The sequence below is a fragment of the Schistocerca cancellata genome, chromosome 1, assembly GCF_023864275.1.
Source record: "Schistocerca cancellata isolate TAMUIC-IGC-003103 chromosome 1, iqSchCanc2.1, whole genome shotgun sequence".
Taxonomy (NCBI): domain Eukaryota; kingdom Metazoa; phylum Arthropoda; class Insecta; order Orthoptera; family Acrididae; genus Schistocerca; species Schistocerca cancellata.
Window position 1 is genome coordinate 155671080 of NC_064626.1, and position 27036 is coordinate 155698115.

The window sequence follows — 27036 nt, forward strand, 5'->3', positions numbered from 1 at the left end:
TTCTTTATCCATCTTCAGTAGGAAGATGCCATTGAGTAAAAAAAGGCAAACTGCACCTGTGAGAAATAAATTATGGTGCAGCAAGAAAGACAGTTTTTATTTACAAAACAAACATTAATGTGCTTGCTGCAGAGGATGGCCACACAAACAAACTTGTTATAATGAGGTATTTTGATCTCCAAACCAACCATCATAGATTTCAAAATTTTGGGGCATGCAAACAATACAAAACATGTGCATTGCTATATAGTAATGACTCTGCTGACAGCAATAATAGTAACAATAGACTTTTGCAGAACAATCTATTCTGTACAGTAAAGTAGTATCTGAAAAAGTTTAACACATATACAGGGTGGTCCATTGATCATGACCGGGCCAAATATCTAACGAAATAAGCGTCAAACGAAAAAACTACAAAGAACGAAACTTGTCTAGCTTGAAGGGGGAAACCAGATGGTGCTGCCATAGGTCAAACTGATATCAACTACGTTTACATAAAGAAATATGAATGTTTTAGTTGGACCACTTTTTTCGCCTTGTGATAGATGGCGCTGTAATAGTCACAAACATATGGCTCACAATTTTAGATGACCAGTTCGTAACAGGTAGGTTTTTTAAATTAAAATACAGAACGTAGGTAAGTTTGAACATTTTATTTCGGTTGTTCCAATGTGATACATGTACCTTTGTGAAGTTATCATTTCTAAGAATGCATGCTGTTACAGCGTGATTACCTGTAAATATCACATTAACGCAATAAATGCTCAAAATAATGTCAGTCAACCTCAATAAATTTGGCAATACATGTAACGACATTCCTCTCAACAGTGAGTAGCTCGCCTTCTGTAATGTTTGCACATACATTGACAATGCGCTGACACATGTTGTCAGGCGTTGTCGATGGATCACGATAGCAAATATCCTTCAACTTTCCCCACAGAAAGAAATCCAGGGATATCAGATCCCGTGAAAATGCAGGCCATGGTATAGTGCTTCGACGACCAATCCACCTGTCATTAAATACCACTTCAACTGCACGTGAGCCATGTGCCGGACATGCATCATGTTGGAAGTACATCGTCATTCTGTCATGCAGTGAAACGTCTTGTAGTAACATCAGTAGAAAATTACGTAGGAAATCAGCATAAATTGCACCATTTAGATTGCCATCGATAAAATAGGGGCCAATTATCCTTCCTCCCATACTGCCTTACCATACATTAACCCGCCAAGCTCGCTGATGTTCCACTTGTCGCAGCTATCGTGGATTTTCTGTTGCCCAATAGCGCATATTATGCCGGTTTACGTTACCGCTGTTGGTGAATGACGCTTTGTTGCTAAATAGAAAACGTGCAAAAAATCTGTCATCATCCTGTAATTTCTCTTGTGCCCAGTGGCAGAACTGTACATTATCTTCAAAGTCGTTGCCATGCAATTCCTGGTGCATAGAAATATGGTATGGGTGCAGTCGATGTTAATGTAGCATTCTCAACACCGACATTTTTGAGATTCCCGATTCTCGTGCAATGTGTCTGCTACTGATGTGCGGATTAGCCGCGACAGCAGCTAAAACACCTACTTGGGCATCATCATTTGCTGCAGGTCGTGGTTGACGTTTCACATGTATCTGAACACTTCCTGTTTCCTTAAATAATGTAACTATCCGACGACCAATCCACCTGTCATGAAATATGCTTTTCAATACCACTTCAACTGCACGTGAGACATGTGCCGGACATGCATCATGTTGGAAGTACATCGTCATTCTGTCATGCAGTGACACATGTTGTCAGGCGTTGTCGATGGATCACGATAGCAAATATCCTTCAACTTTCCCCACAGAAAGAAATCCAGGGACATCAGATCCCGTGAAAATGCGGGCCATGGTATAGTGCTTCGACGACCACTTGGATGATGTCGTCCAGGATACCGTCCATTTGAACACGGGTAATGTATCACAAAGCAAATACTGTCTGCACTGGCAGAATGTTACGTGATACCATGTACTTATACATTTGTGACTATTACAGCACCATCTATCACAAAGCGAAAAAAGTGGTCCAACTAAAACATTCATATTTCTTTACGTACTACATGAATATGTAATAAAAAATGGGGGTTCCTATTTAAAAAATCACAGTTGATATCTGTTTGACCTATAACAGCGCCATCTAGTGGGCCAACCATAGCGCGATCTGCTTTCCCCCTTAAAGCTAGACGAGTTTCGTTCTTTGTAGTTTTTTCGTTTGATGCTTATTTCGTGAGATATTTTGCCCGGTCACTATCAATGAACCACCCTGTATAGGCATATCTTGGCAAGTTTTGAAAGTGGCACAGAGGTTGACAACTTATTTCAAACGTTCAGAAACGCAAAGTTGCGCATTTCATGTAAGGCAAAAAAATGCAGTATTCCGTGTCTAAAATACACTGTAGGTACTAAAAAGCTTGAACTTTTGTCTTCTGATTGTGCAGTAGAAGCTCGAAGTCTGTAATATGCTATTGTGTAAATAAATACTACTCTTATCCTATCTGTGTGCCATACATTCTTGAATTACCATACAATTAACTTCTCATAGTAAACTTTATTTATTTATTTATTTATTTATTTTATGAAAACATTACAATAACTGCTTAACACAGAATCTCCAAATAAACATAACCTTGAACACATTCAAAAAAAATCATTTGCTTTCTCCAGTCTTATTTCAATGTTTCAGTGCAGCTCTAGCTCCAGAGCCAAGCTTACTCTGACCTAGGATAATGATACATGGAGCTGGTATTTCCTTTCACGAAGTTGTTATGATTACCATCCCACCTGAACTATGTGTACCATCCCTTGAGGTTGTGCTCACCTGTTTATTAAATAATTGTACCATTTCATTTGTTCATGAGCATACTTTATCGAAAAGGTCAATGTAGGATTATGCATCACTCTTCCAGTTGGATATGTAATAACACATTTCTTAAAAAGCTCTCATATTAACCATCGTAGAATATTGCTGACGTGGTTGGAACTCGTATCAGATAGATCAAATGAAGGATATTGAAAATATGAAAAGGCCAACATGAATAGTGACGAGTTTGTATGACTTGCAGGATGCATAACTGAAATGCTGAAGAACTTGAAGAAAAGACATAATCCATCTTATGAAATTGTATTTTGCTTAAAGATCCAGTATGGGCGAAGGAAAATACTACAGTCCCCTACATAATGCACTCACATTGACTGTGTAGACAAGATCAACTAATTACAGCAGCACATCCATAATTAAGCAGTCTTTTTCATACATTCCTTACACTAATGAGATGGGGAGAAACCCAGTTATATGGTGCAATGGGAAGCCATGCCCTTCAGAGTGGTTTGCAGAATGGATGTAGATACACACTATGAACATCCAAATCAAGCACTGTGGTGTACCATTGCTGTTTCCCTTAATGTTTAGCAAAGTGTAGTTAAAGGCCCTCCTCCCACTTCTTAGTAGCAACCTTTTGCATTATACGTTTTGTTATTATTTACTTCATTAGCTGTATCTTATTAGAAGTTCAAATTTATTGTTTGATCTTATAACAGGTACAATCAGAAGATTGATTCTGTGTATTTTATTATTAATATTGATTTTGTGAACACATTTTTTATAATTTCAATACACTGGAGATTATATTTTCTTAATGCATTTTTTAATATTTACCTTTGCTTTCAGCAGTTTGCAGAAACGAGAATGGACAAGTAACAGCATCAGGTGTGATGGGTGCAACCTGCTGTTTATGAACTTGAACAGGCTACGTTCACACAGAGCAGTAGTTCATAGTCGTTTGCATTTCAAGTGTCAGATGTGTAGCAAACTCTTTGGGCAACAAAACAGTTTGAAGCAGCACATCGCAATTCACAGAAAAAGATATACTTGCAAAATATGTTTTGAGTCATTGCCAACATACCAGCTAATGCTTTCACATCGGAGATCTCACATCAAGACGGGATCTAACTCAAGTGAGATACCTGATGATAAAGATCTGACTACTGTGCCTTATATACTTGAAAACAGAGGCACCAATGTTTGTATTACTCCTGAAACCACAAAAACAGAAGAATCACCTGCACAAGTGAAAATTGAGTCAGAGACTTCCATTGAAACTGTATTAGGCAGTGAAGTTTTAAACACAAGCAAAGATGAACAATCACTGCCCGAAACTGGAGGTGAAACTACAATCTATGAATTCTCAGATGAAAGGCTCAGTGCTGCAACAGACTCTAAAGTTAAGTTTGTGGAGTCTTCTGGCTTAACTAATAATAGAGATGAATCTGAACAGAAATTTCATCCTTTAACAGAGGTTGAAGCTCCATTATTAAATATTATCACTCCTTTATCTGGTGCCATTGACAGAAGAGGACAAATGTTTCAGGAACCTGAAATTGTGGAAGCTGTTAATTCCATTAAAGAAGACAGCTTACAGTATGAGCATCAAATATGTCAAGTTGAATATGACTCAACTTTTGTCGACCATTCTACTGTGCATGAGATTGTTACATTTGTTGACAGTGAGGCATCAAATAATAGTACTGAACTCTATCACTGTTCGTCCTGTAATAAAATATTTACTACCGAATTGGCTTACAGAAATCATGCATCAAAACATTCTATGGAGAAAAAATTTGTTTGTGGTACTTGTAAGAGACCATTTGCACATCAGTGGGCTCTTGACAGTCATTTAAGAATACACTCTGATGAGAAACCATTTGCTTGCAATTACTGTGGTGAAAAATTTTTGTTCAAGCGATCATTAGTTGTACATGAGCGTGTACATACTGAAAACAAATCTTTTAAATGCAATGTATGTGATAAATGTTTTAACTCTGTAACAAGACTGAAGCAGCATATCATTACACATTCAGATGACTGGCCATTTCGATGTACATTTTGTTCCAAAGAATTTAGACGCAGAGAAGCTTTGAAAAATCATGTAGCAAAACACACAGATGAATGTAAATTATGTAATCACAAACCTGATGTAAAAGGAAGAAAAGAGGGTAATGACATACTAGAAGAAGTTGCTGATAGTAAAATGGAGGAACCAGGTTCTTCCTCAGATAACACAATTATCTTTGGTGAATTCGGTTCATCAGATATTGTTATTGAAAGCCACGCAGATTCCACACCTTTGATAAATGACAGTAATGTTGCTTGTGAATATGTCATTTGATAAGAATTTGAAGGAAACTTTGTCTCTCAAGATCAATACAGGATTGTACCGTAAAATTGTATGACAGAGTTAGACATCCATTGTATTAATTTGCCTGCTTCAGTTCAGAAGCCAAACCCATTTTGCCTGTAATAGAACTGTAAATTTTATTGTAATTATTTTTTCTATGTGTTACTTGTGTATAATATATTTTGTAATGAAATCTTGAGCTTCATAGTATGACTTTATTTCTACCATCACAACTCAGTAAAGCAATGTAAATTTTGACACAAATAAGAACTGTGAGACTGTTTCGCCAAAGCAAAACAATTTTGTATACATCATTTGTTCAGTATTCTTTTCGGATACATGTGTCTTGTTATTCATGAATTTTTAGACACTCATTATATGTAGATCTGCAGAAATGTAATGCCTCCAAATTTCCGAATTTATGTGGGAACTGTTTAAAGCTTTTTAAGTAAAATGAATGTTATTAACATTGTACATCTGTATTCTTTATGTCTACTTATTTATTTCTCAGCATAGTCAGCCTGACTGAACACATTTCTCCCAACGAGAGACCAGTTTGTTAATTCTGCCACTGCAGAATGTTTGACTTCGTTGACAGAGCCAAATCTCGTCTCTGCTTGCACCACTTCATCACTATCAAAGTGAATTCCTCGAAATGGATGAGAACTGTACGGAGAAGAATTGATAACAGTGAACCCAATGCATCTGGCACTTGTGTGTGATTTGGTGGTCTGCTATTGTCATGCCAAAGGAGAGGATGCTTTGTGTGTGGAAAAAATTTTCAAATTTGAAATCTGTCAAATATGCTGTTCCTCATGCACCAGCAGTTACTTTACACACTACAATTCAGAGCCCTTGTATTAGCTGTGGGCTGCAAATATGTAGTTGTGAAGAATACAGATGTAGAATGCTTATGATGTTTGTTTTTTATTTTAAAAGCTTTAAGAATTTTCACAAAAAAAAAAAAAAATCAAAGGCATTGCTTTTCAGCATAAGTGAAAAATAAACAATCTTGTTCTTATAGTAGCATGCTATGTGAAACAGGTTTCATGTTGGTCGGACTTTCAACCTGTAGAGTTGTTTCCATTGTCCATTGTTCCATGTGTCTGTTGCTTTTTCAGTTACCACACAGGCAGAGGGAATGTATTATTGGCAATATTAGCTGAAGAGTCCCACTGCTAGATTCTGCTGTAGGCAAAGAAAGTGGTATATTGTGGCCCCTGTTGAAAACAAACAAAAAGGCATCTTTTTAGTCATAAAGACTCGTACAGAATAGTTAAACAATGCATCCTTGAGTATCGGTGAAGCATGTTAAATTTTAACAAATTTCTTCTCAGGGACTTTTGAACAGACAATAGAGATTATTTAAGTAATACACGGCAAAGTGAACTCAAGACTTGGCGACCGGCTGCTGCATGTTTACACCCAGAAGTGAAAGGGGACCGGGGGGAGGTAATAAATAGTGCAGACTTAAGTATTCTAACACTTGGAATGCTGTCTTATAGATTGCAATGCACTCTTTTTGCATAACTAGATTGTACTACTTGCACACTATCACTGTGACAGTTACTCAAAATATAATATATATAAATGCATCTTTTTTCTTACTAAATCACTCTCTGCTTCATACTTTCAAAAAAGCTAGTGTTGTATGCCATTTTTGAGATTCACATCACCTGCACATGGGGACTCACTTATTCTGGCACCTTTTGAAATCAAATCCCATGACAAAGCTTTTTTCCTGTTTCCTTGCTAGCCATGAAGATCCAGTTCTTCTTGTTATGTCCGTGCTTGCTACAAAAAGGGAAGAGGAAGTCCACCTTATGCAAGACACCTTTTCTGTTTTGTTTCACCCAGACATGTTTCAGCACATTGGGTTCTTTTTTTAAATTATTTTTTAGTTTGCACAATACTGTTGGACTTTTTTTTTAAGCTATTCTGCTACGCAATGTACAACTAACGTGGTTTTGATATTGTGGTGCTTTCTCAGATGTTGTTGGGGAAGTGAATAGGAAGATGATGTGACTTACGGTTGCTTGACACTGCACTTTCTCAGATTTTTCAAAACATAGGCAGAGTTTTTGCCGCCATTACGTGTTGTTGTTGTTGTTGTTGTTGTTGTTGTAACTTCGCCAACAGCATATGAAAACGCACCACAATATCAAAGCCATGAGAAGTTGTACATTGTATAGCAGAATAGCTAGCAAAATAAATGTCCAGTAGTATCATGTAAGTTAAAAAATAAAAAAAAGAACCTACTGAAGATAGCACAAAATGTGCTGAAACATGTCTGGGTGAAATAAAACAGAAAAAAAGTGTCGTGCATAAGGCGGAATTCCTCTTCCCATCTCTAAGTCATTAATGTTTTCACAAATTTGGTATTTCATTTCATTGTTCATATCACAGAAATTAGTGCCTAATAACATATTTATCCATATTGTCAGTGGTGTAGAACTTTACCATGGCCGTGTCTATTCACGAGACCTAGTTAGTTTTCGCAACAGCTGTGTCTATGGGTCACTTTGTCGGGTAATAATTGGTTTGTTCTGTTGATATCCTTTTTATTCCCAAAAAAATGCTGCTTTGCTAGTTTTTATATACATGTATTGAATATTTTATAGGAAAATCAACAATGGGAGTTCAAGAAATAGTTTTCTGTCTGGTTTATTTCTATCACTCTTAAAAATGCAAGGATATGAGATTCGTAACCTTCTTCCACTCTCCTTGGCAGGGGAAGGACATCACACTTTTCATTGTTTCGGCATTAGAAAGCCTAACTAGATTTTTATATGTGTACTAAAAGTATATTAGACATACTGGGTGCCAGTTCCAGTTTTATTGCCTGAAATGTCTTTTATTGTGTTGAGGAATCAACAGAGATTACAAATCAAAGATTGTCAAAATCTAACTGTATAGAAAAACATTCACATAATCCTTTCATTGTTAGTGTCTCATTCAGGCAGTACTTAATGCATGGTTACATCACTTAGCAAAATGTTGTAATATTCATATTATTCCCTTGGAACTTGTCTGTTTCACACACATTGTCACCAAATCTTTAGTTTTTACTACTGCAGCCAGAAGTTTTTGTATATGCCATGGGTACAGATAGGTGTGCCAAAGGACGTTTCCTATCTTGTCCATACTGCTTCAATAAAGACTCCATCAAACTCTTTCTTATAAAACAGTGAAAGAGGACTATAGTGTAATTGGATGGATAAAAGGTCTACTCACCAAGTGGTGGCCGGAGAACACACATGAAGGTATTGAGATTTGCAAGCTTTTGGTGCCAGTGGCTCCTGGTAGTAGAGTTAAAGGGGAAGGAAGAAGTGTGAAGTAAAAAGGCTAGTGAGGTTTCGGTAATAGGGAGAGTTTGGAAGAGTTGCCTAGAACCCTCGGACAGGAGAGACTTACTGGAAAGGAAAGACTGAAAAGAGATGATTCCCCACCGCTCACCCACCCATTGTGATTTGGAATTTTGGGAATGTTCTTTAGGTCAGTTTTGAAGTTAAGGTATCTGGCATACAGCACAGAGCAGACTATGAAAGGATGTAGAGACCTAATGCAGCCGCATACAGTTTGGGCCTTCACAGAAGTACACCAGCTCATACTTGCTTCTCTTCCCTATCTTATAATCATGTAGTGAATATAGTTGCACTCAATTCCTTTGTAATGTGGTAGAACAGTTGTGTGTTGGATAAAGTGCAAGTTTGGATTGTTCTTGCACAGGTTGATACAGAAATACTCAGAATTCTTCTTTTTGGCCTCCATCCCTTCTACTCAGGATCCATTTGACCTTGTCATTTTAAGATTCCCGGTAGTGCCACAGAATAGTCATAGGCACATGCAGTAATTTCATTTGACTCTTTTACTGTCATTCTCATTCCTCGGTTTCCCAGGTTGTATATAGTCAGTTTACATGCTCCAGAATGAATTTTCACAGTGTGCCCACAGATCTGAAAATTCCTGTCAGGTTAAAATAATTTCACTTATCACATGCCTGTGAAAGATGAAGGTCCCAGATTCAAGTCATGGTCCAGTATACAGTTTTAATCTGCTCAGATGTCTCAAATTTGTACACTGTCTTGTTCTCTCAGGTAGAATTTTTGGGGTTTTAGACACTGCTTTAGGTAGACATTAGAACCACAATACATACTTTGCTATGTGCTACCCTTTTTGTGCCATTGCACTTTTTGTGAGTCAGATTTCCTCACTCATATTCATTGTAATATTCAGGCTTGATTAAAATTTCCACAGTGGTGACTTGACTTGTGTCTACAGTCGTTTGATTCTACAGAAGGATAACACAAGATTTGATGCCTTATACTATTTATAGTTTTTGTGGCCAGTATCTCTCTTTCTCAACAACACAGTCACAGCATTTTGGAAGAACAATACCAAACCATAGCTTCTGCCACATTTACAGTAGACAGGAAAAAATTGCAGCATACACTTCTTTCTTGCCCTTGTCTTAAGAGTATTGGAGGAGGTGAAATAGCTTTGGTTGTTTTGTATATTCCTTGTTAGTCAATCTTTCAGCTTCTTCAAATATGAATTACAGTAAACTGGCATTGTTGGTGTGACCTTTCCATGTTCCGGCAGGCATATCTTAGCACTATGGTTCACATCATTTAGCATAAAACATTTTTGTGCACTTTTATTCAAATGGAGAGCAGTTGTACAGTTATTGATGATGTGATGTATAGTTCTCCCTTCTGTTTCAACCTCTTTCATTACCTCAGTTTCTTACCAATTTTAATGTATGGTAGTGAGACCTGATCATTTAGTGCAAAAAACGTTCCAAAACCAAGGATTACTCAGAAAGAAATGGAGAGGAAGATGTTGAGAATTATTACAACAGAAGCTCTCAGGTTTTCAAATATGATACGGTAAGTCTCCCTGAACCCGGCTATGCCCGACTCTTCTGAACTGTCCACAATGTCACACCTTGCTAGTCCTTTTCCTCGACCTCTCTTCCTTCTCCGTTAACCCTTCTGCCATGAGGAGGAGCCACTGGCTCCAAAAGCTTGCAGATTTCATTATCTTTATATGTGTGTTCTCCTGCCACCATTTGATGAGTAATTTTTTTATCCATCCAATTACATTATATATTCAAAAATTATTTTCGTTTTCCCTGATATGTTATCATTCGAAGACATAAAGTCTGACGGTGAGTCCATGATCATATTTTTGGCACTTTATTTTATAGGTTCGTCTTGATCACACAAATTTTTACCCTTCACTATTACTGGTTTCGGCTACCGCCATTTTCAGGTCATAAAATATTCTGATGTCAAACTAAACATGTAGGTACATAGAAGGCACTCAAATTATATTGACATATATTAAAAACAGAATAGGACCAAATACACCACCTGAGGAACAAGTGTTTGTGTGTTTATTGTTGGACACATCTTGTACTAAAAATTTATCACCAGCAGATGTGTGAGCTCCATATCTCTACACTTGCATCCTGTTTTCCATGTGTGATTTTGACCACTCATTTGGTATTCTTCGTACACCTACTGCTTCTAGCTGGTTTAGTAGTATTTTATGGTAGTAAACAGTCAAAGGCATCGGGCAAGTCAAAGTATATGTGTTGTACGCAGTCGTCCTTGTCAAGGACCACTTTAGTAAATGCTGTAGTGGCCGATATTGTACTTCTACCATTCAGGAAATGAAGCTGTGTTTTGTTAAAATGCTTGTATTTATTCATGTAACTCACTAGTGTATCTTTCATGATTGATTTGATAATCTTTTAGAGTGCAGACAGTAGTTACACTGGCCTCCAGTTCTCAGTACTATCCAGTTTAACTTTGAGTAGTAAGGGAGCAACTTGTGCATGCTTTAAGTACTCTGGAAAAATAACTGAACTCATTTGTCGTTTGTCAATGTGGCTTGTATGATGATTATGCACACTTTCAGAACGGAGACTGGAATCTCATCTGTGTGTGACTTGTATTTTAATTTTTGTTTTGCCTTCCTGTCTTTGAGCACAGGGGAAACATTGTATTTGCTGTGGAAGTCATAGCAGGTGCTACATGTGTTTTAGGAACATTTTGTTGGAGCACCTCCATAATACCATAGAAATAGTCATTTGCAAATTCTTGGGGATGTGCTATTAATTTAGCCCCAACTCTGATTAGTATACTTGTGTGCTTTTTACATTTTATTGTTTTATGATATCCTTCACAACTTTCCTTTTATTTTCTGCGATATATATTATTTTGCCGTTCAATGATTTATTTATTTATTTTTCTTTATATTGTTTTATACCTGTGACATTAATCTTGGCAAAAGGATTAGTATAGGTGTTGCTTTTGTAAAGAGAATGGAGAAATTTAAGTATATGGATGGACTTCTAAATATCTACAGTTACCCATCTATTTTCTTTACCTGCTACTGTCAAAGTGGCTAATTTTGGGAATGTCTCCTCAAAAATTAATTTAAACAGTATGCAGAATTTAGGGAAATTAGCATCTACATTAATGAAAATAATCAATTTTTGAACATAAGATATAATGTGATGGAAAAAAAAATTACTTGCCAAACAGCAGAAGAAAAAAAGTATAAAGGTTAAAGAAATGTGCAAGCTTTAAGCCAGTGGCTCCCTCTTCTGGCAAAAGGATTGAAGGGAAAGGAAGAGGGATGAAGGAAAATGACTTGCGAGGTTCCTTCTCTTTCAAACCTTCTGCCAGGAGCAGGAGACACTGGCTCCAAAATCTTGCACATTTCCTTAACCTTTGTTTTCTCTCCTGCTGCCACTTAGAGAATAGATTTCTTTGACTATCCAATTGTATTAGCATCTACATTGTTTTAAGATATTTCATCCCAGCTTTGATTTGCCAGTGTCCAAGAAAAAGTCTGTTTTTAGTTTCTGAGACAACCCGTTTCTAGACCTGCATTTTTGTAGGTCTTACAGAATCTGTCTTTAGTGTTATTAGCTGACAGCAATAATCACAAAGACACACACTTGTAGCAGTGTTTAACACTATTCGCGTGCCAAAAGTGTTTATGAAGTTGTTATTAATTTCACCCTCAACACCTGTTTAAATATTTACGCCTCCACATATTAGATTAGTTTTGGGGGCTGAGACACTTTCCATGACTTAAGTTAATTTGTGTTGAAGAAAGTGTCCACATTACAATAAGACAAAGTGAGTAGTCAGTCACCTGAGGGGCTTCTGAAATTTGAGATGTATTGTTCCTTTTTGGTTTTTTAAAGTGTTTGTTTTTTCACAGTTGTTATTGGTGTCAAATTTCCTCATAACATCTGATTCTGTTTTTGTGCCACATTCTAATTTTGCTGTGTTAACAAAATTGCAGGATGGGGAAAGGGCTAATTTTGTAGTTACAGTCTTGATAAGGCAGATACTGTAGTTTGAAAAGTGAAGTCTCGTTTTCAGGCTGTTTTTAACCATTCACTTTCATCAAAACATAATCGTAACTCCAAAATTAAATGTGCACCCCATCAGTAACATTTATAATTTTCAGATCAGACGCATTCACAAAGTTCAGTACGTGTGCCAACAACACGAGTGGTAAATTCAAAGGACACTTCTACCACCACTGAATTAATTTGTACAATGAAATCAGTAAATCCAGTTATTGTATTGCATAGTCAAATTTTATCCATCGATTTTTATGGTAATCATCCCTGATGATGTTCCTGAGCATTTTTCACTTTCACCTAAGAAAATTAGATACCTAATGAATGATGGATTGGCACCATATTTCTGAGAATATATAGTAGAAGAATGCTCATCATATTACAAAGTGATATTCGATGAAACTAGCACTGCTAAAGATTTTTAAAAAATTACAAACCAGTATTACATTTTGTCAGAGAATAAGTGTTGCATATCAATGGATTACCTAACAAGGGAACCTCCCCATTGCACCCCCCTCAGATTTAGTCATAAGTTGGCACAGTGCATAGGCCTTGAAAAACTGAACACAGATCAATCGAGAAAACAGGAAGAAGTTGCGTGGAACTATGAAAAAAATAAGTAAAATATACAAACTGAGTAATTAATAGACAACATCAAGGATACTGTGAGCCCAGGAGCGCCGTGGTCACGTGGTTAGCGTGAGCAGCTGCGGAGTGAGAGGGCCTTGGTTCAAATCTTCCCTCGAGTGAAAAGTTTACTTTTTTATTTTCGCAAAGTTATGATCTGTCCGTCCGTTGATTGACGTCTCTGTTCACCGTAATAAGTTTAGTGTCTGTGTTTTGCGACCGCACCACAAAACCGTGCTATTAGTAGACGAAAGGATGTGCCTCTCTAATGGGAACCGAAAACATTTGATCGCAATGTCATAGGTCCACTGATTCCTCCACAGGAAAACACGTCTGATACATTCTATATGACACTGGTGACGCCATGTGCGTCACATAACAGGAATGTGTTGTCAACCCTCCTAACTTGTACACTTGGTGAATGGGTAAAAAGATTCTTCTACCTTGCCCGATTTAGGTTTTCTTGTGGATGTGATAATCACTCCCAAAAAAGTAATGAAAACATAAGAGTTTGTCACATAAACTACAACAAATGAATGCAACAGTTTCACAGTCGCACAGTTTTCCCTGTGCTCTGTCAAAACATATGTTTTTAACATTTTCAAATTTTTTCCGTTTACGTGTAGCGTCCCCATACTCCGCAGTTACCTCGTGTCGGATGGACGGACAGATAATAATTGTCTGAAAATAAAAAATAAAACTTTTCACTCGAGGGGAGACTTGAACCAAGGACCTCTCGTTCCGCAGCTGCTCATGCTAACCACGCGACCACAGCGCTCCTGAGCGCACAGTTAACTTGATGTTGCCTATGTTGTGCATGGACTACTCAGTTTGTATATTTTGCTTATTTTTTTCATAGTTCCACACAACTTCTTCCTGTTTTCTCGATTGATGTGTGTTCAGTTTTTCAAGGCCTATGCACTGTGCCAACTTATAACTAAATCTGAGGGGGTTGCGATGGGGAGGTTCCCTTGTAAGAAGTTTCAGTGTTGGCAAAGCAGATGGCGAAATGTTGCATCAGAAATTATGTGAAACTTTTCTAAAGCCAGCATGCCCTAAATTAATACCTTATGATGGGGATGACTTGGACCTAATGTCAAGAAAAGTGTTTCAGCTTATAAACATTGGAACTTGCAACATTCGTACAAGGCATAATGACTATGTAAAAGCTTTAAGAGTGTTTAGGTGAAGAAGCATCTGATTTTCTGGTCAGTATTTAACATTATTTTGACAGTTGCCCTGTTCACTGGAAAGAATGCAATCTAAGTTTAAGATTCCACACCACAAGTTTTTGAGATTTACAACCACAAGGTGGATTACTTTAGGACCTTCAGCCAGCATGATTTTGGAACGTTGAGATGGTATCCAATGTTAGTTTCTTAAGCATATATCTCCAAAAAAGTATTCTGGCACTCTTCAGTCCAAATCATATAATGCCATTGGGGGGGGGGGGGGGGGGGTGCTTGAAAAAAACTTAAATGAAAGCAGAACTTTATTTCAGAATTTCATCTATGGAGCTATTCAGTAAGTTCACCTATTTTTGAAACCATACACCTGTGATTCAAAACTATTTGTTATCGGACAAGTAACCAAAGAGCAAACTGGAAGAGTGTGGTAAGTTGTGGTTTCTAAGGAATGCCCAAAAAGATTACTTCACAGCTGGCAAACATGATGTAAAAAGACGTGCTTATCAAGTGCATCACTGAAAAGTTTTAGGTGCTTAGACCCCAAGAGAGAATAAAGTGCAGAACTACAGTGGCATGTTAAAGGTTGTGAAATGATTCCATTTGATGTCTGACAATATTACTTTTAGATAAGTGGAAGGTTCTACAGTTTGAAAAAAGGCTACCCTTGTTTAGATAACAAAGGTAGTGGCAGTTACTGGCAGCAGCAGTTTCCAAAAAATCATTTTAAGGCTTCTCTTACATTTGACCTGTGGAAGTGCAGACGTAGAGAAAAGATATTCCATTTCAAAGCACACAACGGAAAAGACAAGGCAGTGATGACTGGAAGATTTGTAAATAGCATTTTGACAGTGGGGATGCTTTGGGACAGCACACTCATTTACTTTCTGTGCACATTAGCTCTTATTTAGTGAGAACTTAACTAATGAGAACAGTTCCAACGTGTGGCACGATTGAAACTGTCTTTTTCTCCTGAAAATAATTTTAAAGATAAGAAGTTGATAGCTTCTGTGTTAAGAATGTTGAAAGTAGTCATATATCATTGTTAACAAACAACTTTTTTTATTTTTATTTTTTTGTATATGCACTGGACCACAGTGAATGAAAAATTTGAAAGAGATTAGTATATTATGGGCAAATTGGAAACACAGTGCAGCGCCAGTTGCAGTTTTATGTTCTTAAACCATGACAATTTCCAGCCATCATTGCCTTTTCAAGTGGTTGTGTGTTTAGTCATGGAGGTACACTTATGCAGACTCAAGAATCCTAGTTTTATAATGACTTTAAAAAGGGGTTTGGTGACTGAATCCAGTCATAGTGTTAGAAAATTAAATTGCAGTGCAGTGCTGCTGTAATTTGTTTCCAGTTTACCATTATTATTATTATTATCTTCTTTACAGTTGTGATGCACAGCAAAATTCATGTACCACATCATCACAGCATGCCTCTAGGAGGCCAAGAAAAAATGATGCAACCTCTGCATGGGGTGCACCATCCCCACCCCCCTCCCCCCCTCTAGAGGTGTGGTGTGATACTGTGCCGGGACTGCAGATTTAGACCTGCAAACAAACAGTTTGTGCAATTCTGACACTGTGTTGGTATGAAGGACCAGCAACTCACTTTCTTATTTAGTTTTCTGTCACAGATGCATATCATAAATGCTGACTAGTTTCAAATGCTTGCATTTATTGCGACCATTGCCTGCACCTCTATTACTTGCCTGTAACATAATTACAGTGAAATATTTGAAAGACTTGTCAACACACTAGGTCATTGTCAAAAATTAAAGATGCAAGCAATGCTTTGAGAATGAAAACAGGCATTTCGAACCAGTTACCATTGAAGACTATGTGCGGCTGTGAGAGAGAACTAAATAAATAATAAGTTGCTGTTGTCATTTCAGTCTGAAGACAGGTTTGATACAATTCTCCGTGCTAATCTTTCTGTGCATACCTCTTTACCTCTGTATAACCAAGACAACCTACATTCAGTGGAACCTGGTTGCTGTATTTAGCCCTTGGTCTTCCTCTAAGAGTTTTCATCCCCCTCCATTACCAAATTGATGGTTCCTTAATGCCTCAGGTTTCTTTGTTCTCATATGAGTTTTATTACCTACTCAATCTCTGTATCTAATTTTCGGCATTCTTGAGCAGCATCATGTCTTGAAGTCTTCTATTCTCTTTTTGTCTGAATTACTTATCATCCATGTTCCCCTTCTGTACAAGGCTGTGGTCCAAATTCTTCCAGAAAAACATTCCTAACACACAAATTTAATGCTTATCTCACTATAGCTCGTCAGCATTTTATATCATCCTGCTTTGGCTGTCATCAGTTATTCGCTGCCCAGATAGGGAAACTGATCTTTTAGTTCTATTATTGTGTTTCCTAGTCTGATTTCCTCAACATTGCATGATTTAATTTGGCTGCATTCCATTACTCTCATTTTACTTGTGTTGATGTTTGTCTGATAACTTTCTTTAAAGACACTCTCTATTCTATTCAAATGTTCAAGTTTGTTAATTCTTGCCCTTGAACTTTAATCCTCTTCCCAAGTTTCTCCTTGATTTTCTTTACTTTTTGTAGATTGAAGCAATGGAGAATACTTTGAATATGGCAGCATGGTCATACAAGCTTTATTTTCATGTCACCAGCACTCGTATCAGTTTGTTATGACAAACTTATTTGTCCAAACGCTTGAGAGAAAGAGAGAAATGGCATACTACATCTGCAGTGTCTCAGAGGCACTCCTTCACGAATTTGCCTTCAGGAAAAGGCTTTAATGACTTTACAATGTTTCTGTTCCCTATAAAACTATCTGTAACCAAATTGTCACGTTGTGTCACGAGGCTGCATTCTGTCTGGCCAAGCCTTTAAGCAAGACTTTCACTGGTCTGCATCATGAGCTAAAAACCTGTGCCGAGCCTAACTGAGTGTTGTCAGGAATACCCGAAAATGTGTCCCGGTTGCAGTACAGCGTGAGCACCTTGTCCTCTCCCCCACGGATATCTTCCAACGGGCGGATTGAAATCAGTTGCGGGTTGCCAGTTGCCTACCCATGTTTTAGACCATAAAGGATGAATTCATATCATGTTTGATGTTCAGTATGGTAATATTGTTATTCTGAAAGTACCCTGCTAGTTAGTCTGTGGATAGCAGTGTATGGCTTTGTTCATAGTTCTTATGTTGTAATATGTTGTGGGCGCAAACTGGTGGCAGTTTATGTAGCTCTAACCATAAAGAAAGTGTTGTAATGCTCTCTCACATATACGGGATGTCATGATTTTCTCTAGACATGGTTGCCAGAAAACAGCCTTGAGAGTATTAGATATTATCTCCCATACCAGTATAAAATAACATTACTGTTCGTCTCTTTGTATTAAGCCTCTGACTGAGTGAACAAAAGTGGAACTTACCAGTGACAACTGGATCCACAAGATCATCCACTATTCCATGAAATATCTTGAAAGGAATGCACTTCATGGTACTGCACATGCAAAAAATGTGCTTAGACATTTGTTCTGGTATTGCTTGAATGTGTTACACATGCAGTCAATCAAATTTTATGAAATATTGCGTTTGTTACCAAGATACAGAAGTAGATAGCAATTTTGTCGAGGTTTTTGCAAATAAATATTATTCCTAAATGCACGAAACAATCAAAACAGAAAAGGAGCTACAGAAAAATGTGTCATAAGAAAGATGTTCTAAATATGGCATAGTTATTCTTTAACCAACTGCACTTGAACCTTGGACAGGGGAGCCGTGTGAACCGTGACAGGGCACCTGAGACCGCACGGCTACCCTGCGCGGTTCATTTGAACAGACTATTACTTTGATACAGAATACTTTTGAGATGTAGTAAACTTATGTACTTCTCTATGACAATAATATAGTTTCAGGTTAATAATTGTGAACTCTGTTGTTTAATGTACAAAATAAACTGTGATACACGAGTGGAAGAATAACAATCTCAAATCATATAAACAAATTCATGTACGATTCCACATTTGTAACCTCTCATCCTATTGATTGATTAGTGAAACTTAAATTTCTGCAGAACAGTTTGACAAATAGTGACATGTCCTGTGTAGTAAACACTTACTGTGGTTTAAATGATTCAGCAGTTCTGAAACATTCTTTGTATGTAACATTTACACAACAATTTATAGTTCATGTTTCCCCACCCTAAATGACTGTGTAATCATACTTGTGGACACTTTATGCACAATGTTTGTTCAATCACAGCCCCCAAATCAAGTACTGTACTCCTTTCAATTGGTTAGTAAATGCAAGTGGATGCCAAGCCCCTCGCATGAGTTTTCTTGAACTTGTCTCTAACTTTTTACTGTGGGAAAGCATATTCGGTACTCAATAATAGCAACAACAGCATTGGCTGTTTTTTTTCCATAAACTTTTTCAATATTGAAACCAAATAATACTTTTAGCAGTATTCTCAGATTACCCCATAGTCATAACCTCAGAGATACCAACACATTCGGAAGAAATAGCTAAATAATTGTGACAACGAAGGTATAAGTTTCACAGCTGTCCTGTTATGATGATGTCAGTATTGATTAAAAGTACAGTGAAACCACTATTTTACATTTTAGTGCAGAAGCAAAAAAAAAAAAAAAAAAAAAAAATGTTAAACCCACCCCAATACAAGCAAACCCATGTGTAATTGGCATATATGATTAAAAATTGCAATCATCTCCAATATTCTGGTTAATATCTGTCGAAGTGAAGGAAATTAAAAGTACAACACAATGTTTATACAATAATTTCTCGTAATGAATTTCATCAGTTGTTAAAAAATCACGGACATGTAATAACAAGTAAAAACTCATCAAAAAATTGGGATTGGTATCTGGTTACAAGGTAATCAATCTATTTTCTGACTTGCATGACCACAAATCATACATTCAAAACATGCGTTTTTGAGATATTATCCTTTGTGCTCACCTAGAAAAAAAGCAGAAATTGGTGAACATGTTGAATTAAACCAAAAATAGCGCAGCCGGTAAGTGGTTAAAACATAAGCATAAATGCGGGCATCTGCTTAATGACAGACTTTGTCACTATTGCTGTTACTGTTTAAAGCTCTTCTTATGAGCCGCACTTCATAAGCTCACCACCGTTTTAAGTTTTTCAGGCTTCATGAGAGGAACAGAGGCATGAAAAAGAGTTTACTTCCCCAGTTGAAATTACAAACTTATTAGATCTCAGTTCAGTGAATTCCTGTACACTGTGTAAAATGTAAATCTAAAAGAAAGCTCAGGTGCTACAGTTTCACTTCATGCCCTCTATCACTACTGCCAGTCTTTACAATCTACAATGTGAGGTGCAAAGTATTTACGTGAGTAGTGCATGTAGTTGTTGCAAGTATATTGTCAGATTTGAACACAAAATTCTTTAAAATGTGTTATTGCAAAACCCTTGTTTTATTTCCCTGTTATACCTCTGTCATAGCACTTTATCTGCACAAACAATATATTTTCAGCACTTCAAAAACGTGCCTTCACCCCTATCTGTACTACCCTCGTTGAAGAGGCACTGCCCCTCTCCATTGATCCAGTAGGCGAGTCATTTTGTGGGTGTTAGTGTGGTGTGGTGGCTGTGCTGGCTACTTGGTGACTTAACAAGTCACTAGCCAATAAGAGCTCACTAGATGGAAATGGGCAACGTTTCCCCCATTGCAACCATGCATATTCTTCGAGAGACTGTGTTTGAATTTAAAAGGTTGATGATTGATATTGTTGCTGAATACAGTTCGTCGGGTATAAGCAAAAAGATGAGATTGAGTTATAAGTAGCACAAGAAAAGATGGTGACTGGGCCCCTTCATCACGTATTGGCTTGGTCCAGAACATTTCGTGTCTACTGTCTTGTTTTTCCATTACCGCTGCAACCTAGCAGTAGGTATTGTAATTGTGCGATGAAGCTAAGTGTTGCAAGTTGTTGGCAACACTGATCGTCGATTACATCAGCATTTTCTCTATCTTGTCTCACCTCTCCACAATGGCCCAAAATATTCTCTTAACTCTGCCACCATCCTTCTGTCTTTTGTACCATTTGTAAAGCATTCAGTCACATCAAATGTCCATAGGAAGGAAATTGGATGAAGTCAAGTGAGATATCGAGTAAAAAATTTGAATCAAGGTAAACCGTATTAGGAAGAAATGTGAAATTGGTGAATTTTTAGCCTTGACCTTATATGGTTTTCATAGGGGCTACGAATTTATGGTGTAGAATCATGAAAAACGTAAATTCGGAGAACATAAATTCAAAGTTCCACTGTAGTGGTACCAAGAAGATGGTAAACAAAAAAGGCAGTGAAGATAACGTTAACCATTTCTTTTTGTTTATTTTGTTTCTCCTTGAATTATCAAATTGTAGACAGTGAATAAATGTCATAATTTTCGAATTGATGATTGTTAACTTTTTAGGCAGAGTCATCAATAGGAATCTGTAATTTTGATTAATCAGGATGTGTTAAAAAAATAAATTTTTGTCAAAACCCTCTTAAAAAAAAGGAGGGGGGGGGGGGGGGAGAATCATCATATACTCTGGTAAATGCAGTACTATGCAGGAAACAGTTTCATCTGCACAGGTATGTATGATCTCATATGACATTAGCATATGTGGTGTAAAATCACTCAGTATGTTACAAGCACTAGGAACGACATGTAAGCATTGAAGAGATTGAGTTTTAAAGAATGTTCATTCTAATTTATGTTGCATCCCTTTTTCAATACATGTACATACATGGGAAGATTTGCGTGTCACTATGTTAACTCAAGGCCTGTGTGACAACTGAGAAATAAGTGCACAAAACTGGAATATACTCTTAAAGTGGTGTGTCATTTCTGGTCACATCTCAATTATTCCCCAATGTGACCCCAATTTTTTACTGCTATCTTAACAACACACAATTGTCTTAAACAATCATGAATGACGTGTGATGTCAAATTGTCAGAAGTTTTCTAATTGATATATATTTCCAGTCATCATAGATAGCATAATAGTGAGTGAATTTTATAAGCGACATAGGTCTAGATTTGTTGCCTTCACCATGAAACCTCCACCATAAATATTGTGATAGGATAGATGTGAGTGACATAGAAACTTGACTGTGAAACCATGGTCTGAAAAGAATCTAAAAACAGCCAATAACTTGACTTTGTTGTTAAGAGATCTACCTGTACATAAATCAACATTGGAGAAAATATGTGTTACAATCTGTGGGGTACACAAACATGTTCTTTTCCTGCTCATATCATAAAGCATCCTTAGTCTATCATATAGTTGTGCAGTTTATCTTAATGATTAATTTTTCTAAATATCTTGAATGATTGGTGCTCCAGAGTTAATAAATATATCTTAAAGGACGTGATGTTTAGATGTTGTCCTTGAATGGTTAATCTTTTTTATTGTTTAGTCACTGATAAGTTTCATACCTTGGGCAATGTTCCAAGCATCAAAAGGGGCACTATCGACAAAATGATAAAAAATATTTGAAACACGTTGTTTAAATGGTTGTATTCTAGGATGCTTTTGGTAACCTGATAAATAATAGTGACACAAAGTATATAGAGTTTATATATAATCAGGGAATATCACTTACTACTAGCATCAATTCTGCACAAGCTTGTGTCTGTGTATATGTGGATGGATATGTGTGTATGTGCGCGAGTGTATACCTGTCCTTTTTTCCCCCGAAGGTAAGTCTTTCCACTCCCGGGATTGGAATGACTCCTTACCCTCTCCCTTAAAACCCACATCCTTTCGTCTTTCCCTCTCCTTCCCTCTTTCCTGACGAAGCAACCGTTTGTTGCGAAAGCTTGAATTTTGTGTGTATGTTTGTGTGTCTATCGACCTGCCAGCACTTTTGTTTGGTAAGTCTCATCATCTTTCTTTCTATATATATATATATAATAGAGGGAAACATTCCACGAGGCAAAGAGTTTGGGCAAACTCTTTGCCTCTGTATATGTCTGCTTGTGTCTGTATATGTGTGGATGGATGTGTGTGTGTGTGTGCGAGTGTATACCCGTCCTTTTTCCCCCCTAAGGTAAGTCTTTCCGCTCCCGGGATTGGAATGACTCCTTACCCTCTCCCTTAAAACCCAAATCCTTTCGTCTTTCCCTCTCCTTCTCTCTTTCCTGACGAGGCAACCGTTGGTTGCGAAAGCTAGAATTTTGTGTGTTTGTTTGTGTGTCTATTGACGTGCCAGCACTTTCGTTTGGTAAGTCACATCATCTTTGTATATATATATATATATATATATATATAGTTATAATAGAAGGAAACGTTCCACGAAGGTATATATATATATATATATATATATATATATATATATATATACTCTTTCTTAGGTGTGAGTTAATTCAACTGTGTGAACGTACTAGAGAATGTGGGCCAAGAGCCATTGTTTTCTACATCATGACTTTATTCAGTCGTGCTTCAGTATTTGTTTATTCATCCAAATTTACAGTCACAGCAACAAGGTCCATTATATATATATATATATATATATATATATATATATATATATATATATATATATATAATAGAGGGAAACATTCCACGTTGTATGGATGGATGGATATGTGTGTGTGTGCGAGTGTATACCTGTCCTTTTTTCCCCCTAAGGTAAGTCTTTCCACTCCCGGGATTGGAATGACTCCTTACCCTCTCCCTTAAAACCCACATCCTTTCGTCTTTCCCTCTCCTTCCCTCTTTCCTGATGAGGGAACAGTTTGTTGCGAAAGCTTGAATTTTGTATGTATGTTTGTGTTCGTTTGTGTGTGTGTCGACCTGCCAGCACTTTCATTTGGTAAGTCACATCATCTTTGTTTTTAGGTATATTTTTCCTACGTGGAATGTTTCCTTCTATTATAACCATATATATATATATATTTTTTTTTTTTTTTGGCCAACATAATAATCCTTTGGCCCATTCTAGGTGTGACTCTCAGCTAAATGCTCTCTGAGGTGGGGCTGCCTCAACTCATGCATTAAAATACATTTCTCAGTGATGGGTTAAAGAATTTAAGTTTTCAGGATGAGTTACAAATATTTCCAATATGAATTTACGAATGTTTCTGACATGAACTGTTGTTTGAACAGTCATTGGCTAGTCTTAGAGCTGCACCTTGAAATTCCATATAACAGAGATTAGGGGGCATGGCTTCTAAATAGTACAGCTATTGTGGGCCTTCTGAAGGCCCAGGTGCTTTGGACTTGTCGTCCTATGTCACATTATGTCATCTCCACATCACAAGTAGAACTCAGTAAATGTGATATTGAGTCTCATCGTGATCAGCTGAAGTCCATTTTTGGTAAGTTTTATGGCTTAAGTCCTATGAATAAATGCTGATTTCCAAAGTGCCAGCATAATAAGGATCTTGCAGAAATACGTTGTTTTTGGTACGATGTGCCACAAGAAAATTATGGGAACCATGATACAGGTTCTTAAAGAATTTTTGTATTTCATTGTTTGGATATTACAACTTGTGTGTTATACAGGTGCTCCATTTCAAGGCAAAGGCATGTGAAAGATGTATCGAAAAGTTCTTGGTACAATTTGTTATAATAAAATATAAGCTGATTACACACTGGACACCATATAGTGTAACACTCTTGCTTGGAAGATCATGTTAGTGTAGTGGATGTAGCTGTGTGCTGCAGAATTAGTGTTAAAGTTCCTGGGTTCACGTCCTGCAGTCTCAACATTTTTTTATTCACCTTCACACTTTATAAACGATTCTGAGACTTTCTTATTAATTTAATAGACGTATGCTCTGTAATATTGGATGTTAAGACACTCTTTCTTAGGTGTGAGTTAATTCAACTGTGTGAACGTATTAGAGAATGTGGGCCAAGAGCCATTGTTTTCTACATCATGACTTTATTCAGTCGTGCTTCAGTATTTGTTTATTCATCCAAATTTACAGTCACAGCAACAAGGTCCATGATGTCATGGAAACACAGCCATTTAACCGCAAGGGCTCATAAATACCACAGATTGAACACACACAACTTTAAATGTCAAAGATATTATTGAAAACATAGAAAAACATTAAGTAAGTAGCGAAACTAGCATACAGGAGCATTAAATATCCCTCCAAAACGTGTCTGTTAGTACGATTTGTTGTGATAAAGTGTCTGGAAATTGATGTCTGCAGATAAATATGCTGTGGTACCTATAAATTTTATCTTGAAGTTAGCTTTTAGTGTTATTTATGAAACACAAACAGGATACAATATATAAACTTTTGGCTAGAGTGTCGTATTGCTCCCCCTATCTTCCCCCCTTAAATATTAGTTGTTGTACCAGACTGATGTGTGATGTAGCCTTATGTCTAATTAGTTCCAATCAGTAAATATTGTAGCCTTCTCCTCCATTGAAACCATGAGCTGCACTTGCTCTACAGGCTCCATCTACTAATTAATTAATAATTTTAAGAATAATAATTATGACAGAAATTTGCTGGTGCCGCACAGGAGGTGCAACAATAGTGAGTTTGTTCAGGAGCATGCGTCTCAGCTAATTTACACTCAGCGACACACATTCCAGACTCAGACTGATGATATTTTGTAAACATGAAAAATCTTTAACATGTAGTATTGGATTATTTGATGATAGTTCTTCAAGCCTTGAAGTTAGTTATTCCTCTTCTTATATTGGAGACAGCTTGCTCTTCTTAAATTTCCTGCTTCTCCTAAGTATTACAGATACCAGTAATGCAGATAGATAGATTAGTTGAAATATGGAACTAGTAAATGGAGCTGAATGCATGCTATAAGAATTAATGGATTTTACATTATTAATGAACTAAACACAAATCCATCTCCCCTCTCTATTGCAGATAGAAAGGAAAGATAGTACAAGATCGATGAAACATATGACAGAAATTTTTATAAACATAGGAAAATTAATGTTCTTCATCTTTTCTTGTTAGCTTCACAGGCTTGCTTGCTGCAGGCATACCTCATTTTAATCTTTGCCATAAACTATTTAGACAAATGAATAGATAAAAAAATAGACAGAAAAAATAAAACATACACAGATGTGGAGGTTTTAGATAACAACAAATTTCATGTCATCAAAATGTCCACAGAGCTGCTGTGTAGGATAGTGTATATAAGTGAGTGTGTGATAGAGACTTTCTGATGCTGCAAAGGAAAGGCCTCATTTCCGACCTGTGGTACTGGAAGTACATTGTGTGTCACTATTTCAGTGTCCAAGGCCAGCCCGTACATTCTGTGTTACGTAGAGATATCACCAAATTTCACGTCAGTCCATAAACATTTCCACTTCATATGGTCCCTCATAGCAAAATCAAGTGTCCCTCGCCACTACAAGCGAAATGAAAATGTTTGGCTCCTTCACTCACTATAACACATGTTAATTTTACAGCACACACCAAGTGTTTGATAATTGAAAAGTTCCTCTTGATGCCTGCTTTGTCAATACATGTATTTTTTTACATAACATCCACAAAATAAGCATTACAGTTCAGCATCATTTGATTTATCATAAGTATTCATAGGCCTATATGTACATGTTCCTAACTGGTCGGGTACATATAAGGTACAATTTATACAGATTCATTGTAATATTTACAGCTTGCGCAGGAAACAACATCTCAGTACCACTGAATGTCATTAAGATTTCGTTTTCACGCTTGGGATGCATATAACATCATCTTATAGGATTTTAAATACACTGTTCTTAACATTTTCTCTGGCCATTAAAAGGCTGTTTGTCTGTTACAGATTTGTCAAGAGCATGGACCTCTCTTAATCTTTGAGTTCATGCAGTAGTATTATCTTACATAGGATACCTATTAAAATTGTTTTTCATTTTCAGGACTGAAAGTACAATATTGATATATACAGTTTGATGATACGCTTAACCCGCTGTCCTCACATTTTGTCTGGCTCATGCGGCTGTAAATCTAGATTGCGAACAAAAGAGAAGAAATCTTCATTACGTGTTAATGAACACAAGCAAGTATAGCTACCCTTATCCCCACATCTCTCCAAGGCTGCTAGGAATCTGTCTACTGGTGATACGGAATGGAAAGAAGCATTGTTTTTATCTGCAACTGATATCCATCATCTACACACTATAGAGTAACTGAGTAAACTCACTGTGCACACTTCTTTGTACATTTGTAAAACTACTTCTTAGTGTTTGCTGAACTAATTGAAGAATTCTGACAGTGCATTGTCATATAAGTTATTAGTTTGAAAGTAGCTGTAGTGAGTGTAATTCATTGCATATCCATACTTTCAGGATACCACTCTTGTGTATATAATATACTTAAATATGTCACTACAAAGGTTGTGCCTGTAATAAAAGTCAGTATGGTAAGATAGATAGATAGAGAGAGAGCTTTATTTGTGACAGTCTTTATGTTGTGCCTACTTGCGACTCAGCATCTCCGCTATATAGTGTGTGTGTGAAAGCTTTATTTGTGACACAGTCTTTTTGTTGCGCCTATCTGCGACTCAACATCTCCGCTATGTACTGAGTGGCAACTTTCCTTTTCATAAAATTATTAAATTCCATACTGGATTTTCCATTGTTCGACAGTAATCTCTTTGCTACATCTTGTTA

General features: G+C 36.9%; 1 protein-coding gene across 2 annotated transcripts in view; it reads left to right on the plus strand.

Moving 5' to 3' along the window:
* The window catches only part of LOC126167443 (zinc finger protein 493-like), a 39955-nt gene extending 34554 nt beyond the window's left edge, over window positions 1-5401 (plus strand). Inside the window, exon 7 of one of the 2 annotated variants that reach the window (XM_049920477.1) lies at window positions 3702-5401. In XM_049920477.1, the coding sequence (XP_049776434.1) occupies window positions 3702-5199 (1498 nt within the window). In that variant the 3' untranslated portion in view covers window positions 5200-5401. The remainder of the gene's footprint in view (window positions 1-3701) is intronic. The other variant, XM_049920478.1, reaches the window with a different exon arrangement.
* The last annotated feature ends 21635 nt before the right edge of the window (window positions 5402-27036 follow it).